This window comes from Lutjanus erythropterus, chromosome 18 (assembly GCF_056507025.1).
Source record: "Lutjanus erythropterus isolate fLutEry1 chromosome 18, fLutEry1.hap2, whole genome shotgun sequence".
Classification (NCBI taxonomy): Eukaryota; Metazoa; Chordata; class Actinopteri; order Lutjaniformes; family Lutjanidae; genus Lutjanus; species Lutjanus erythropterus.
The window spans coordinates 3,040,228-3,056,884 of record NC_139334.1 but is presented as its reverse complement, the minus strand read 5'-3'; the positions used below and the strand labels follow the sequence as shown (position 1 = coordinate 3,056,884).

General features: G+C 41.6%; 1 protein-coding gene across 4 annotated transcripts in view; it reads left to right on the top strand.

The window, feature by feature from the left end:
- The window catches only part of rock2a (rho-associated, coiled-coil containing protein kinase 2a), a 49,889-nt gene extending 33,353 nt beyond the window's left edge, over nucleotides 1-16,536 (top strand). Inside the window, exons 16-33 of one of the 4 annotated variants that reach the window (XR_014772329.1) lie at nucleotides 1,101-1,207; nucleotides 3,081-3,240; nucleotides 3,456-3,616; nucleotides 3,857-4,041; nucleotides 4,146-4,215; nucleotides 4,720-4,823; nucleotides 5,523-5,709; nucleotides 5,883-5,976; nucleotides 6,076-6,170; nucleotides 6,302-6,493; nucleotides 6,664-6,832; nucleotides 8,119-8,189; nucleotides 8,274-8,362; nucleotides 8,480-8,558; nucleotides 8,662-8,929; nucleotides 9,066-9,279; nucleotides 11,681-11,815; nucleotides 13,918-16,536. Coding sequence is in view for 3 of the 4 variants with exons in the window: in XM_084743163.1 (XP_084599289.1) it covers nucleotides 1,101-1,207; nucleotides 3,081-3,240; nucleotides 3,456-3,616; nucleotides 3,857-4,041; nucleotides 4,146-4,215; nucleotides 4,720-4,823; nucleotides 5,523-5,709; nucleotides 5,883-5,976; nucleotides 6,076-6,170; nucleotides 6,302-6,493; nucleotides 6,664-6,832; nucleotides 8,119-8,189; nucleotides 8,274-8,362; nucleotides 8,480-8,558; nucleotides 8,662-8,929; nucleotides 9,066-9,279; nucleotides 11,230-11,308 (2,324 nt within the window). In the remaining variant the exon portion in view is untranslated. The other 3 variants (XM_084743161.1, XM_084743162.1, XM_084743163.1) reach the window with 3 other exon arrangements.
- The last annotated feature ends 121 nt before the right edge of the window (nucleotides 16,537-16,657 follow it).

Genomic DNA, 16,657 nt, shown 5'->3' with positions numbered 1-16,657 from the left:
CTATTAGACGCAGCACAAAATGTGGTATCTCAGCGACATTGTGTCTGCCCAGCAGCCCACAGTACACAGCAGATTTACTGGGGCAGCTAGGAGGGCAAGAGCAATGTGCCACACAAACACAGAGGGAACCAAAGAGGCTTTTCAGGCCTTAATAAGGAGTTTTCACTGCAGAATCCATTCAGCAAACAACACGTTAGCTATCTGTGCTTGTGTGTGTGCGTGATATGAATTTATATGTAAGAGCTGTGATGGAAACAGGTTTGTCTGGAGGTTCTTTACAGTGCCACGATAGAAACAAGAATAAATCCATCTGATATTTAAAGATATGAGGCTTGAGCCATGTTTGTCACACTGCTTAAACAAATCTGAGTATAGAGAGTTTAAATGAAACCGTCTTTCTTCTGTAGACAATAAAACAACAGCCAGTTCCTCCAACGCAGCCGGTCAGTGTGCAACAGTCACAGACTGTGGCTGTGCTGGTCAGCACCCAGCGCACATTTGCGTAACTGCTGGAGGGAGTGTTATCATCACGGCTAATAATTCAACCCTAATCTGATTAAGGGCAGCACTTGGGCTGTTTAAACTGTCATGTGAAAGCTTTTATCTGATCGTGTTAATTGAGATGAGGTCACACAGGTCAGTAACACACCCAGGCGCTCAGTCAGCGTCTCAGTTCACTTCGTTTCTGACTGCTGTTGTCTGCCATCACATGCAGTGACCAGATGTTTCATTCACAAATCAACTAAAGTAGCGTGATGCAATGGGATCTGCTTTCTCCAATGAGCTGGGATATTAGAGGAATAACGTTCATTTGAACCATTAAAGCATCTATAATGAAGATGTTGCCTCAAGCTGATTACTTTAAATAATCAGGGTATTGTGTGTATAACTTATTGTGGCACATGGCATTAAAAAAGCAACACACTCACACTTGCAGGCAGTCCAGTACCGCCACAGGACAATTAGGAGAGAAGACGGGCTTACAGTGACATGTAAAGTCGAAGTGTTTAGTTTGTTGTATGTCATAAACATATTTTGTCTTTTTTGTTTGTTTTCCTGTTGAAACTTGCTCCTCTGAGGACCTTCTCTTTGTCTTGCAGGACGTATCTCCAGCCTGGAGGAGGAGGCACGTCAGCAGAGACAGGCTCTGTCCAAAGCTGAGACTGAGAAGAGACAGCTTCAGGAGAAACACACCGATATGGAGAAGGTAAACCAGAAAACCAGACTTAAAGGGATGCTTCAGATAATTTGAAGTGGGCTTCTATGAGATAGTCGAGAGTCGGTGTATCAGCTGCAGTAGATGGAGGCCAGCGCGTCCCCAGATTCAGAGTTTTTAAAGGTCAGTTTAGATTCACCACAGTCACACAATAAAACAAACAAACTTCCAGATCGTTGCAGTGAATTTCTTTTTCGTTTTCACCAAATCTAAAACCAACAGGTTGCCCAGTCATGTGAATAACTGGGGGTTAATTAAGACATCTTGAACTGATAAAATAAATATGATGATTCTTCTCCAGAGTAGTTTGCCTTGTGTTATCTGGCACCAGTATAAAACATAAATATCATTAACTAAAGCATTGTATCTAGTGTTTACCTTATAATGTGATTTGCTGAAGTGGGAACATCACTACAGAGGACAGACTGGACAGAAGAGTCTCTGGCTCTATAACAGGTTTACAAACAAGGTGCTGATTACACTTAACTTAATGGCCACCATCTTTGTAGAATTGTAATCTTCCCAGTACTTTCATGGATCAGCTGCTGATATCCATTTGGTTTGCTGAATAATTCAAGAGGTTTTAAGGACTTCAGAGAAGAGCATTACTGAACAGTTAGTAGTTCATGATGGTTAATGATGCTCTAAAATCGTTCGGTCTTTGATGCTGGTTTCAGATTGTGTTCATTTGAGTACTTGGAGTGGGGAAAAACTCAGTTCTTAGATGTATTGCGATGCAGACGTGGAGGATTCTGAATCGATTTACAAATGTCAAAAAAACTCTTTTCATCGATAGCTTTCACAAGAGCTAACGGTGCAGCAGAGAGGCTGCTCTCTGCTGCTGGAGACAACGTTCATAACAACACAGCAGGGCGCTCCACCTCCCTCTTCTTTTGTTATTATACAGGCAGGATATTGTATGATGCTTTTAAATCAACAAATTCATTACTTCATACGGTTAACTTTTAACATTACTTGCTAGTAATGTTTCATATTGTATTTCAGTGAAACTGAAGCAGGAGACTGAAAATTGTGCCCACTTTTCTGGTAAAAATAAAAGAATCCCACATCTAAATGTAACATATGCACCATGTTTACTTTTAAACTCGGCTACTTCTTGAGTTTTGGTCAGGATGGCTGATTGTGAGCAACAGCAGATGGAATCCGATACAGTATGACCAGCACCCCATGGTTTAAAAGCTTATGATTTTGATGCATCAAGATGGTTATCAATGCACTGTAGCCTCCTGAATCAGAATATAATCATGAGGTTCCAAGAGATTACCTCTCCTATTGAGAGATATCATGCTACAAATGCCTTGTGTTTTGTTTCGTTTATTTTTTTTGTCGACAGGTCCTCCACCCTCTCTCACAGCCCACAAAGTAAAGACACGCTGATAAAAGATAAAGCAAAAAGATAAATTAGTTATTACATTCCATGTAATTCATCCATGGGTCCTAGGTTTTATTGAATACCTGTGGGATACGTCTCACGGCATAGGTCATTTTCTCTAAAGGAGCATGAGTTACCCTCGTTAATCCACTGAGTAATATTTGATGGATCTTCATGATTCCACTTAATTGTGAGGCATTTTTTGGCAGATGTAATGGCCAGGCTAACAAAACCCTAAAAACTGTAGCATTGCATGAACAATCAATGTTTCTCAAGGGACTGGTGTTGGAAATTAGCTTCAGTTATATACACCTGTACAGTACATCAGTACAGTACAGTACATTTTCTGAAGTCGTCAATAATTCTCTGTATGTGTCCCTTTCAAATAACCTGAACTCATGCTGTTGGACGCGTGGTGTCCGGCTGACTTTTGCTCTCCGTGTTTCATCGGGTTTGTGTCTTTTTGTACAGGAGATGAGCAACAAGGAGATTGATTTGACCTACAAGCTGAAGGTGTTGCAGCAGGAGCTGGAGCAGGAGGAGGCCTCTCATAAGGCCACGAAGGCGCTGCTGGCAGACAAGAGCAAGATCAAAGTAACCATCGAGGGCGCCAAGTCAGAGTCTATGAAGGGTAAAGGGCGCCAACCCTTTCTTTTTCTGTTTACTTCAACTGCCTGCTCATGCTGCTTTGTACCATTAGATGCTGTGAGGGAGAAGATTTGAATTTCTGATTTCACCAGACAGAACTCTCTATAAGTCATACACAATGTGTTTTTATTATCACAGCTTTACATACTTCATTAACGTAGCAAAATATATTGATATAATTCATTAACTCCCATCCAGAGATGGAGCAGAAGCTGGCGGAGGAGCGATCGGCCAAACTTCGGCTGGAGAACAGAATACTGGAGCTGGAGAAGCACAGCAGCATGATGGACTGTGACTATAAACAGGCTCTGCAGAAACTAGACGAGCTGCGCAGACACAAGGACCGACTGACTGAGGAGGTGAGTGTTTATAGTCTGAACAGTCTGGTACAGTGAAGTGTGTGTTTAGATATTAAATGCCTCCTACAGAAACACATCCTGTGGCTTATGTAACAATGTGTCACTTCTGAGCTGTGATTCAGCTGCAATTTACAGAAACAGAAAGCACAGACACAACAGTAACAGATGAAAATAGCCATTTTTAATGATAAAAAACACAAGCCAGTTCTCATTTTTCTGTCTTTTTGCTCATCCTTTCAGGTGAAGAACCTGACTCTGAGAATCGAGCAGGAGACCCAGAAGCGTAACCTGATTCAGAACGACCTGAAGGCCCAGAACCAGCAGCTCAGTTCTCTCAGAACCTCCGAGAAGCAGCTCAAACAGGAAACCAATCACCTGCTGGACATCAAACGCAGCCTGGAGAAACAGAACCAAGAGCTGCGCAAGTCCGTTTACATTTAGTTTAATTCTTGCCAGCATTCACACTCAAGGCTTTATATTTAACAAAAGAGGATGATGAGTAATATATTTTTTGTATTTTTGACTGCAGAGAAAGACAGGACACAGACGGGCAGATGAAGGAACTACAGGACCAGTTAGAAGCTGAACAGTATTTCTCTGTGAGTCTCTGAGAATTCTGCTCTGTAATTATTACAAATGTGGATGTGAAGTGACTAAGCAGCACATTATGGTTCTGCCTCTCACTCGCTGAGTGTGTGGGCTGTAATGTGTCACCAGAACAACATTCCTTTTTATGTCAGTAGCTAATGCATGTGTGTGTTTATTGAAAAGGTGACGAAGGAATGAGTCTTCACCGTTTAGTCGAAATCTGTGCATTTTTCCTGTATTTTCTCAACAGTTCAAAGATCACATTATCTGTGTAAATGGAATAATCTAATGCTTAATGCAGACTGTTTCTCTTTATCACAGTTCTTATTCTATCTGTACACATTATTACTCAGGAAAAGCATTTGTAACTCCTCTAGTCTGCCCAGTGGAAATGTATAGCAGCAGGCTGCTGAATTTGTGAGATGCATGGAGGCAAAAAGTGCCACAGTGTGTTTTAAAATAGTATGTTTACTGTGAGTGCGTGGTGTGTTTGACCCGTTTGCTGTGTTTTGCAGACGCTGTATAAGACGCAGGTTCGTGAACTAAAGGAGGAGTGTGAGGAGAGGAACAAACTCTACAAAGAAGTGCAGCAGTCTGTGCAGGAGCTGCAGGAGGAGAGGTGGGTTCGCTGTTTAAAATATATTTGACATGTTTTCTTGTTAAAGTGGAAATAGACAAATTGTTTTTGCTTTAACTTCTTCATCTTACTCCATCATGAACTAGATGTTGATTACACAGTATAATGGCACCATCTGCATCTAGACGGGTTCCCTATACGGCTCTGTTTCATCTGTCTGCCACCATTTTCCCAGGAAAATGATCCGTTTAGACAGAAGTGTTCCTTCTTTCCCTCTCGTACTGTGCTTACTTCATCCTGCTTCATATCCTTCTCTTCCTCTTTACCAGGGAGCTCAGCTCTGACTGTGAGGACACAGAAAGCGATTTGTTGTTGTGGCCGAGTTTGTTCCCCTGTCAGACAGTGTTTGCTATGTGTAGGCTATGGTTAGGCGTTGCAGAGTAAAGAAAGGGGAAGCACATATCGATGGGGAGACAGATATTGACACAACACCTGTTGTCTTTGTCACCACGGCAAAACAGTAATACCACTTGGAAACACTAGGGGGTGGAAAAGTTGTGTGTTCCCACTTTAATCTACTTGAAATATCAATGAAAATTCAAAAGCTGCTTTGTGAAACCTGATCAAAGCCAAGACAAAATTAGCAACTAACACTCATGTTAATTACATCTTTGGATGAGTAGTTTATATTCTGAGTTTGTGATTAATAGTTGTTCATCCTTTGTTTTGTTTTTTTTTCAGAGATTCCTTGGCAGCTCAGCTAGAGATCACACTAACGAAGGCAGACTCTGAGCAGCTGGCGCGCTCCATCGCTGAGGAACAGTACTCAGACCTGGAGAAGGAGAAGATAATGAAGGAGCTGGAACTGAAGGAGATGATGGCCCGCCATCGTCAAGAGCTGGGTGAGAAGGACATCACCATCAGCTCGGTGAGTGGCATCAACTGTCTCCTGCTAAAATCTAAATTCAGTACATTCTCAAGCTGTATGAAAACCTGTGAAAATAGAATGTAAGAGTTCAGGTGGCAGTGGCAGACAGCTTAGACAGTGCTCATAATGACTGGTAATATAGTGAACATGACAGTATTTCCTGCTCTATGCAGTTGGAGGAAGCCAATAGGACCCTGACCAGTGATGTCGCCAACCTAGCCAATGAGAAGGAGGAGCTGAACAACAAACTGAAGGAGGCTGTAGAGGGTAATTAAAATGTTTAAGACTGAACTTTAAATGTTACGGTAAGCAACATATTGTCCTGGGTGACGTTAATAATTTTTGTGTTTCTTTTTTCACCCCCAGAATCAGAAAAGTCGAAGGATTGGGAGCAGCAGATCAACCAGATGAAACAGGCGTTTGAGAAGCAGCTACAGTCAGAGAGGACACTGAAAACTCAGGTACATCTGTGACAGTTACCTCAGAAGTTTTGTTTAAAAATGAAAAGCTACATGTCAGAGGAGACCTTCTGTATTTGGCCCTAAAAAAAGCTAAAACATGAACTGTTGTACTCATGTTCATCTGTCTGCAGGCTGTCAATAAGCTGGCAGAGATCATGAACAGGAAAGAAGTTCGTGGTGGAGGCAGTCGCCGTGGAAATGATACAGACATGAAGCGGAAGGATAAGGAGAACAGGAAGCTGCAGTTGGAGCTCAGGTCGGAGAAGGAAAAACTCAACAGCACCATCATCAAATACCAGAGAGAGATAAACGAAATGCAGGCGGTTAGTACAACAGTCACACACAGTCTGATTTCGTACCACGTATAATCCTTCCATATTAATAATGTCATTTTAGGCAGCTGTACAAACATGTAAGACCAGTTAATCAGCAGTATCTTCTCTCCATCTTCAGTGTGTTTGACTGGACTTTATTTCTTCGGTTTTCTTTGCAGCAACTGTCCGAGGAGAGCCAGATGCGTATCGAGCTGCAGATGGCTCTGGATAGTAAGGACAGTGACATCGAGCAGCTGAGGAACCTTCTGCAGTCGCTCAGCGTTCAGTCACTGGACTCTACCAGTGTCAACAGCGGCCCGGAGTTTGATGCTGATGATGCGCTCACAGGTAAGAGCTCAGCTTAAAAAAAAACCTCCCCACATATGTAAATGTTACTCTTTCCCAACTTCATGTTCATTGTAGTAATACTTTTGAACAGCAAAACATAGTCTGGCATGCCAAAAGTAGTGCAACTTGCTAATAATGATTTTAAAAAATGATAAAAATATAATAAATATGTAAAGTATATGGACATTTATTTTGTGGAGGCAAGCTAGATGAGGATTTGGGTTTTTAAGGAAGTAAAACAAAGTAATTGTGAAAGCATTTCTTACACTGGTAGCTGCAGAAAAGTCACTGTTGCTCCTTCACAAATTTAGTAATTTTGGAGGATTTTGCACATTTTGCAGAAAATGTTCTCTCGTTCAGTAACTACAAAGAAAACGGATTAGTCCCAGAGCTGCTGTAAAAAGTTTGTAAAGATGGTGGACTGTCTAGACTTGGCATTAGCATGCGTCTCAGGTGATCTGATCACAGGTGGACAGCTCTGAGTACGTCAGTTCACGTCTGGCGTTACCATATGTCTCCACATGCGTTTCCTGTGAACAGCTGTGATTTGATCTCACTTCCCCCCTCTGTATGCAAATAATTGCATAGCTACATCACTTAAATATGCAAAGACGAAAAGTGTTGCCGTTCATTAACAGCAGCCCAACAGTAGTAGCCAATATGATGCGACAAATGGACAGAATGCTTTTAGACAAAGAAAGAAATAATTTGCTGTGAAACATTTGCCAAAATCACAAGAAGGCCCACATAATTAAGAATTTGTAGTAGACAGCGTTTCACAGAGTTTGTACTTTGTCCTGGCCCAACAGCTCAGAAAATCCTGCAATTTTTTTAAGGGAGTCTGGGGACTTTGTCTACAGGCAACAAAAAAATGACCTATATTTGACATGTTTACCTAATGTAAAATGCTGTCCTCTTTCAAATGTTTAATGTAAACAGTCAAATAAGTTGAAAGTAGCTGTAGGTAAGACGCACTTTAGACACGGGGTAGCCGTGGTGCAGGCTGGTGCAGCACCTCTGTTTATCTTGGCAGGAAAGAGAGCCCAGACACGTAATTTGTATTACAGTGAACCACATGGAAAAGAGAATATGGCCCAGAACACATTGCATACACCTTGCTGAAAGAATATGATCATATGTGGCATCTATTTATTTGGAAAAAAAAAATAAAATGGAAGTAGCTCCCTTGTATTTTAGGCAGTTGGGAAATGTATTTTATAATAACACTGGCAGACTCTCATTATTTGTAGATTCTGTAACTTCCACATCTCCTTTTCCCCACTCAGAAACCAGACTGGAGGGCTGGCTGTCTCTTCCTGTGAGAAACAACACCAAGAAGTTTGGCTGGGAGAAAAAGGTGCAGAGAATAAAGCTGATTTGAGGATTTATAACAGCTCCTCTTGGATCAACAAAATCTCAACATGTCTGTTTTGTTGTTCAGTATGTTGTAGTGAGCAGCAAGAAGATCCTCTTCTACAACAACGAGCAAGACAAGGAGCAGTCCATCCCCTACATGGTGCTCGATATAGAGTGAGTAAAACACTTAATCCACCTCTGCTTTTAGTTTCAGTTAGTTTGTGAGTTTGTTATGTCCTGTGGGGGCATTTTGTTGTCATAAGGGGACATAAACTCATTTTCTTCACACAGCAAACTCTTCCATGTGAGGCCTGTCACTCAAACTGATGTGTACCGTGCTGACGCCAAAGAGATTCCCAGGATATTCCAGGTCTGTCTCACTTCACTCGTTTTATTATTAAAAAATCTGGTTGATCGCGTTTGTTCGTTGAGTGTCAAAAGCACAAATTTAGACAAATTTATCAACTTTCCAGATTCTTTATGCCAATGAGGGTGAGAGCAAAAAGGAGCCGGAGTTCCCAGTGGAGCCGCTGGCCATCGGAGAGAAGTCCAGCTACATCTGCCACAAGGGCCACGAGTTCATCCCCACGCTCTACCACTTCCCCACCAACTGTGAGGCGTGCACAAAGCCACTGTGGAACATGTTCAAGCCACCGCCCGCTCTCGAGTGCCGGCGCTGCCACATCAAGTGCCACAAGGACCACATGGACAAGAAGGAGGAGATCATCGCTCCGTGCAAAGGTAGGATGCCCCACTGCAGGCACGTCAGGAGTGATGTAGGAACTGATAGCTTTATTGCTGCAGGTTTAATTTAAGATGTAAAAAAGATGTTGCCAATAAAGATTAACTGATGACTATAACCGTCTCTCACCTCCAGTGAACTACGACGTGTCTACGGCCAAGAATCTGCTGCTGCTGGCCATATCCCAGGAGGAGCAGCAGAAGTGGGTGAGCCGGCTGGTCAAGAAAATTCCAAAGAAGCCACCGCCGCCAGAGCAGTTTGCACGCTCCTCGCCACGTGCCTCCATGAAGGTTCAGCCCAGCCAGTCAATGAGGAGGCCCAGTCGACAGCTCCCCACCAGCAAGAGCAGGTAGCAGAGCTGACAAGAGAAGCAGATTTTGCTTTGTGAACAAACTTTAAATGATTATTTTTCAGTAGTTACTGCTCATATCATTCATCATGCAGTGGATTCAATGTTGCGTTATGTAGGAGGTCTCCAGTGAGACACAGATAATGTTTTGCAGTTTGTTGCACATAATTGAGATTGTAACCTTTGCTGTATATAGGCTAGAGTTGGAGCAGTTTAAGTGGGGTCAAACTACATTCATTACTTACTGTATTCATTGTGCAAGTCATTACTTGCACTAGACACTAGTCACTTAATGGTGGTGATGTCAGGTCATGTGATGGTGGTGTAGTTCATTTAAAGCATATCGTTAGCTTTTCACTTCCGGCAACTGCATTTACATATCATAAAATCATAGAATTGGTTTTCATTTGTGAAGATTTGATTTGATACTGTTTACCACAGAGCTTACTTTATGCACTAATCCAAAATCCAATGGAAAAATCACATTGGCCATTTGTGGAGACGACCAGAGCGATCCTAACTTCTGGATTGCTCTGCATCATCCCAGCAGCACTCTGTTGCATGCCATTTTGCAAGACAGTCTTGTGGTACAGCTGTAATTTATTGTTATATTTCATTATCAATCTAACTGAGCTTACTATGATGCGCCATGATGCCAAGTGGCTCATGCCAGCCAGAAAGCTAGCCTGCCAGGTAAACTGGGTGAGAATTGCTAGGGTGGATGGTCATTCAATTTTTAGCCCTAGTGGGGATAAAAAAGCTTCTGGTCAAACTGAATACATTAAAGGCATTTCCAATGCTTGCTAGTAGATGGTGCAAATTGATAAGCCCCTACTAGCTATTAGGACCAAGCTGCGAGTGAATCGAATTCTCACATGATACAGTGGCAGTGATGACTGCACCCCACACTTGGAATGACACATTAAATCCAGTCCCATAATTATGCCTAACATTGGCAAGTTAACTGCTACTTTAAACAATAATAATTAGCTTAGGATTGACATTCGTTAGCTATTGAAAGTTGATGCAGGTAGCGATGAGCCCATGCCTATACTCAGACAACTAAAATTTTAATCAGGAAAATGTCCCCTCAAAGATCACAGCTCTCTTGCCTTCCCTCACAATAAATTTTGCAGCCCCTCTGATCCACAAAGAAAGGCTGAGCTGTATTATGATACAATATTATGTATTATGTAGTTAGCCACTGCGTGAGTTGGCGCAACCTCAGCTGTGGCTGGCTCAGCAAAACATATTGTGAGGGAACACACAACATAATGAGAGTTAATGCAAACATTTTTTGCAAGGGAGCACAATAGTAGGTCAGAATGAAAAATGTGACCCTTCAGGGGCTCCGCGGTGGAGAATCGTGTCCCCTGGTCTAGCTGTTGTTTCAAAGGCTTTTCCACCTGACATGTTAGAATATAAAATATTTATATGACACTTGAATTCTCTGACTCTTTTGACCTGAAAATCGTTTCATTTAAATATGTTGGAAATTGTTAGCATTGCTTTTCCGCCTCATCAATAATGCATCCAGAGTTACCAAATCTAACAAAAACAATGCTGATAAATTCAATTCTCAACCCTGTGTGAACGCTAATGGTGTGAAACCCCACAGATTGCTGTATTTATGCTGTGGAGCCGTTCTCGTGGGGGAGAATAAAAGCTGCCTTATCTCTAGAATTCACCACAGCGTCGGTGAGAAGTGTTTTTGAAGTGTGAGACAGTGAGCAGCTGTGGAGCTTAGTGGTGTGTATACATGATCAGCCTGCAGAAGATGAGAGTCTGTTTTCAGTTCCCCCTGTGGTCGGTCTGCATCTCAGGATCTCCTCTTATATAACACCTCAGTCTCTTCAACATGAGAACCAGTCCTCCACTTGACAAGAACAGATTTTATTTACCAGATTGTTAAAGTGTTACCTGGCCATCAAAACTAATCTCCCCTTTCAGACTGGAGGACTTCGGTCTGCAGGACTGGCACTGGGCATTGGATGATATCGATGATGATTGTTCCTCTATTCATTTCTGATGACCGCGCATGGTAATAGTGCGTGCAGTGTGTGCTGTGCAGTGCGGTGATTTCAGTGGCAGTGGAACACAGTTTCCACGAAGCATCAGTTTACACTTATACAGTATCGATTTGCTGTGTTTTTAAAGGGAGAAGGAAACACTGGAGATCAAGCTCAGTGTTTCAAGACCCTCTGCTGCTTTTTCTCTGCTGTCAAAAAACCATCAGACCCATAAAACTGTTTTTAGGCTGGGAGTCGACCACAACAATTACAGAAAATATGTAATGTTTCTGAAGCTGCTGAGGGTAAAGGTGCTGTTCTTTAGTCACATCCTCTTGTTAACGTCCGTAAGCATTTTTCACCCATCGTGACCTCATGTCCTCTGACCTCAGCCCTCGCAGATCAAACGGCTTCAAAATGAGGCGAGAAGAATCCCACAGCGGACACTGGTGGTACAATTGATGGCTTCTTCCTCCTTGTTCTTCCTTTGCCCCAACGTTTCCCTGTAAACCGCTCGATTCCTGAATGTGTGTATGTCGTACAACCAGAAAGTGTCTTTTTGCACTAAAACGTTCCGACACAGTCCTGGTTATCAGTTTGTGGTGGCGGTGGTGGGATAGATCCACGTGTTTGTTGGTCTCAGTGCATGTTCTTGTTTGGGTTCCTTAAACACGGGAGAAACATTTGGTTCCTCACCTGATAGCCTGGATCACCTTGCTGCCACTGGGTGTTTTCAGATGTTTGTAATGTGGATTAAAATAGAAACATAAATGTTTTTTCATAATTTATTCAAGTAAATATCACATTTTTCTAATGCATTCTTGTGCAAGTGAAAATATCTCCTACATTTTTAAAATTCTGTTATTTGCAATAAACAAGTTTAGGTAATCTAAAATTAATCTAAAAGATAAAATTAATCTGTGATTTTGGATTATGACATATGTTTTGGTAGCAGTGTATTTACTGGTTAAGTTACAAAAATAGTTATAGTGTCTGCATTATATGAGGAGTTTAAATATAAAAGGTTTTAGATATATAACATATATAGTGAGAGGGATATTTTACAGTTGAAAAGTAGTTTTTATGTTAACAAATATTAGTCAGTATATTAAGTTAATATTAAGTCTCATGCATCTGTATTGGCCTCAAAAGTCCAGGATCACTCAGGCTGTATTCATCACCCTACAAGCTGCATTTTTGGTATTAAAGAGGAAGTTTGGATTTTTTTGAAGTGGGGTTGTACGAGGTTGTATTGAAAGTCAGTGTATTACCCACAGTAGGTGGAGGTTGGCACGCCCCCGGTTTGGAGAAGCAGCGCAAGAAACTAAACAATGTACTGCTGTGGACAGGGTCAGCAACAAAACATATTTTAGCCACGTAAAGAAATCAACAGCGATTGAAGTGTACGCTGTGTTTAGAATATTTTGATTACTTAACCTTGCCATCAGACCGCCTTTTCCAATGGGAAACCGCTGCTACATAATAGCGCTCTCTCCAAAGCAAACAGACTCCATTGACAAAAGCAGTAATTTTACTTTGCAGAATATGGGAGTTGCTGGCCTACTGCTGCCTTAATCAGCCAATTTGTTTGTTTTATTTTGTGGTAAACCAGCAACTCTGGTGTTCTCTGAGGTAAAATGACTGGGTGCAATATTTGGCTTGTATGACAGCAATTTCCTGTCGGAAAAGACGGTCTGATGGCAAGTAAAGTGGTGAAAATATGCTTAAAATGCCTAAAATACATTTTGCTGCTGACCCTGTCCACAGCAGTACAATCGCTTAGCTCCCTACACTGGTACTCTTGTTGCTTCTCCAAACTAGGGGCGTGCAGACCGCCATCTACTGTAAGTACTAAAATGACTCGCCCAACCCCACTCCAAATAATCTAAACTATCCCTAGAAGGTAATATAAAATGGTACAATATACCGTAATTTTCCCCTTCAACACAAGATCCCGATGTATATGTGATTTAGCTCATCACTGACGCATTGGTCTTGGCATATATGTATGTTGGTAAGTTTAAAAAAAAATTGCAGGTATAAAGATAGGTTAGGAGTAATTAAAAAAAAGTGTCTCCATTATGTGACGCATTTATGTTTGTGTATCTGGGCCAGAATTCTTTAAAAACTATTTTAAGAGACACTTATGAAGAACCTTTGTTCATATTATATTTGCATCTTAAAAAGCAAATATCGACAACTTTTTACTTCAGTCTTTTTGCCTCAGAAAACCTGGGTCAGTCGGGCTGTATTTGATCCCCTTAAAAGCTGCACTTTTTAAACTTTTATCAAGGCCAGAAACAACTTCTCACATTAAATTTCAACACACTCATACCATAGAATTGATTTAGTATCTATAAAACAAGAACTCGATGGTCTTGTTCCAACAAAGTTCTAGCACACCATACAGTGTTATTGGCAGGTGTGTACAAGTGATATTGTCTGTGAAGAAACTTATCTTGGTGAAGCTCTGAAGACCAAAACATTATGAAAAAATAAGTGAGTAGAAATGATTTGTGCTGGAATATTTAGTTAGTATAATTTAAATCTCTTAAGGACATGTACTCTGGACATATTGTTTGTATTTGCTGAGACTAATTTGCATTCATTTCTCTCTTTCTTCCTCCAGTTAACCTCGCTCAGGAGTGCGGTGCGTCATCGAGGTGGTGGGCTGTGTTTCCTCCTAAATCAAAGACTGTATACAAAGCTCCGTTTGCAGATCAGCACACTGAACTCCACGTCACACCTCCACAACCCACCCTCTGTCGTGCATCAGCCTGTGAGAGTTACAAAGTCTGTTTTTCCTCTTTTGTCGAACTTCTTTTCCAGCCAGTTGAAGCGGTAACGACTATCAGACTCGACCCCTGCGTGATCCTTTCACCCAGCTGGATGGCTCGTGAGCGTATTAGCCGATGTCTTCTCCCGGGCCCTCGACTAGAGCAATTACGCGTCTCTGGGGAGCTGGAGTAGCTCGTTCAGCTCCTGCAGAACAGAAGAGAGCTCTTATAGGCCCGGCCGGGGCTGGCAGGGAAGGGGGATACACTTACCTCAACACTTCTCACCAGGACACACTGTCTGATTGAAGGACCTAACAGGAAAACAACTCTTCCTCACCACCTTTGGGGATTCTTGTGGCCAAATATAAAAAAAAGACTTCTTGTGTTTAATGATTGTGAACAATATGAAGGGTTTCATGGGGAACACTACACTCAGAAGATAGTTCTGTAATTTGCTGGCTGAATGCAGCTGAGGTTGTTAAACTTGATCCCAGATACAGTATCTGTACTTTGGCTTATTCATACTCTTTGAAGGGGTAGTCTGGATTATTTGAAGTGGGGTTGTATGAGGTACTTGATAGTCAGTGTGTTATCTACAGTAGATGACGTGCAGCACATTTCCAGGTTGGAGAAGCAGCAGGTGTGCAGGTGTAGGAAGCAAATCAGTGAACTGCTGTTGTGGACAGGGTCGGCAACAAAACAAAATCTTTGCCACATAAAAAAGGTCCATGCAAAAAAATATGTCCACAATACTTAGAATTTTAACCTCTTTGCCTTAAAAAAGACTTTTCTGATGGGAAACCACCACTGTATAAACTAAATGTCACTGTCTGCAAACCAACCAGATCCCATAGGTGAAATCAGTCATTTTACCTTGCAGAACATGAGAGCTGCTGGTCTGCCGCTGCCTCGTTCTGTAGCTTCTCTTGTGTCATTGTGTGACTTTGGTGAATCCAAACTAAGCTTCTAAAACACCACAGTGACACACCAACACAAATGAACCAACAGATCGAGGCAGCAGCAAATGAGCAACTCCTGTGTTCTGTGTGGTAGAATTACTGATTTTGCCTCTTGAATTTAGTTGCTTTGGAGAGAGTGATATTTTGCTTATACAATGGCAGTTTCCTATCAGAAAAAGCTTTTTAAGGCAAAGTGAAAAGTGTAAAACATTGTAAATATGGTGGGTTTTTTGTGCCTGGACCTTTTTTAAGTGGCTAAGATAGGTTTTGTTGCTGACCGTGTCCACAGCAGTGCATTCTTTAGCTTCTATGCTCATGCTCCTCTCTGCTTCTCTAAACTTGGGGCGTGCCGACCTGCATCTACTGTAGCTAATACACTGTCTTTCAACATGTACCTCATACAACTTTACATCAAACAATCCAAACTATCCCTTTAAAATATTGATTGTAGCTTCTTGCTTACCACAATTCTGCTTTCAGGTGCACATCTACACGGGTCACAGAAACTTGAATGAGGTACTTAAACAAACGAGCTGTGACTTCTAGGAAAGTCAACAAGGCGGGGAAGGAAGGAGTGTCAGATTCCTCCAGGATTTGAGCAAATAATTCCTTGAGCGCCTCTTATTCAAATTTCTGACTCCGGCACGCTCTGAATCACCGGTTTGTCGTTGTATGACTACAGAAACGCTTATCAGAATCCTGCTCTGAATGGCATTAGATGGAGGCCCAGACATGAGATCCTCACAATCCCATAATCTTTCAAACCTGCACTGTCATGTCATGAGGGTTAATGTTTACTGAATTCAAGGGGTGCACCGTTAATGCTTTTCTGATCCGAGCTCGGCTCCTTTTTTTGTTGTTTGAATGTACATCTGGGCTTTCCCAGAGACGACACGCAGGCATTGTATTACTTCTATCCAAATATACTTGACTGAAGCCCCCTTTCATCACCACTCTGAGTGAACTTGCATGTGTTTGCCTTTTCAGGCCTCACACTTAAGTGCTGTCACCCACAGGCCTCCACCTATTAGAAATGTAGTTTTTAGTAGTTTCTTGACAATGAAAATGAGGGGAATTCACCAACAAGCAGCAGAAACAATGAAGGTATGCAATCATATCCCATGAGTCTACATACTGAGCAGCACTATTCCATTGAAAGTTTTTTTTCTAAAAGTGTTTTGTCCTGATATTTTTGTATTAAAAGTAACCAAACTCTGAGTTTGGGCACATTGTTGTGTGTATGTGGCTTATATAGCAGGTGGAGAGTAACTATGTGTGTGGGCGTGTGTGTGTGTGTGTGTGTGTGTGTACTGAGTGCTCTCCTTTAACCAAGAAGCATGTTTTATACATATAAATATACACAGTATATATTTTACATGCCATACAGTGCACATTATATTATTTATACAGCCTTGTCCACTTTGTATTTAAGGGCTCTACATCCAGATTGCATGTCTGCTACCAAACAGCTCTATAATAGTAACTACTTCTACAATAAAGACATGGATGTGCCTTTTGGTTTTGGATTATTTTTCTGTCTTAAAAAGAAATATCTTGGAAGCTGTAATTCTGCAAAAGGTGCACAACAACATTGCTCATTTTTTGGGTGAGTTATTAAGCATGAGAGTGAAAT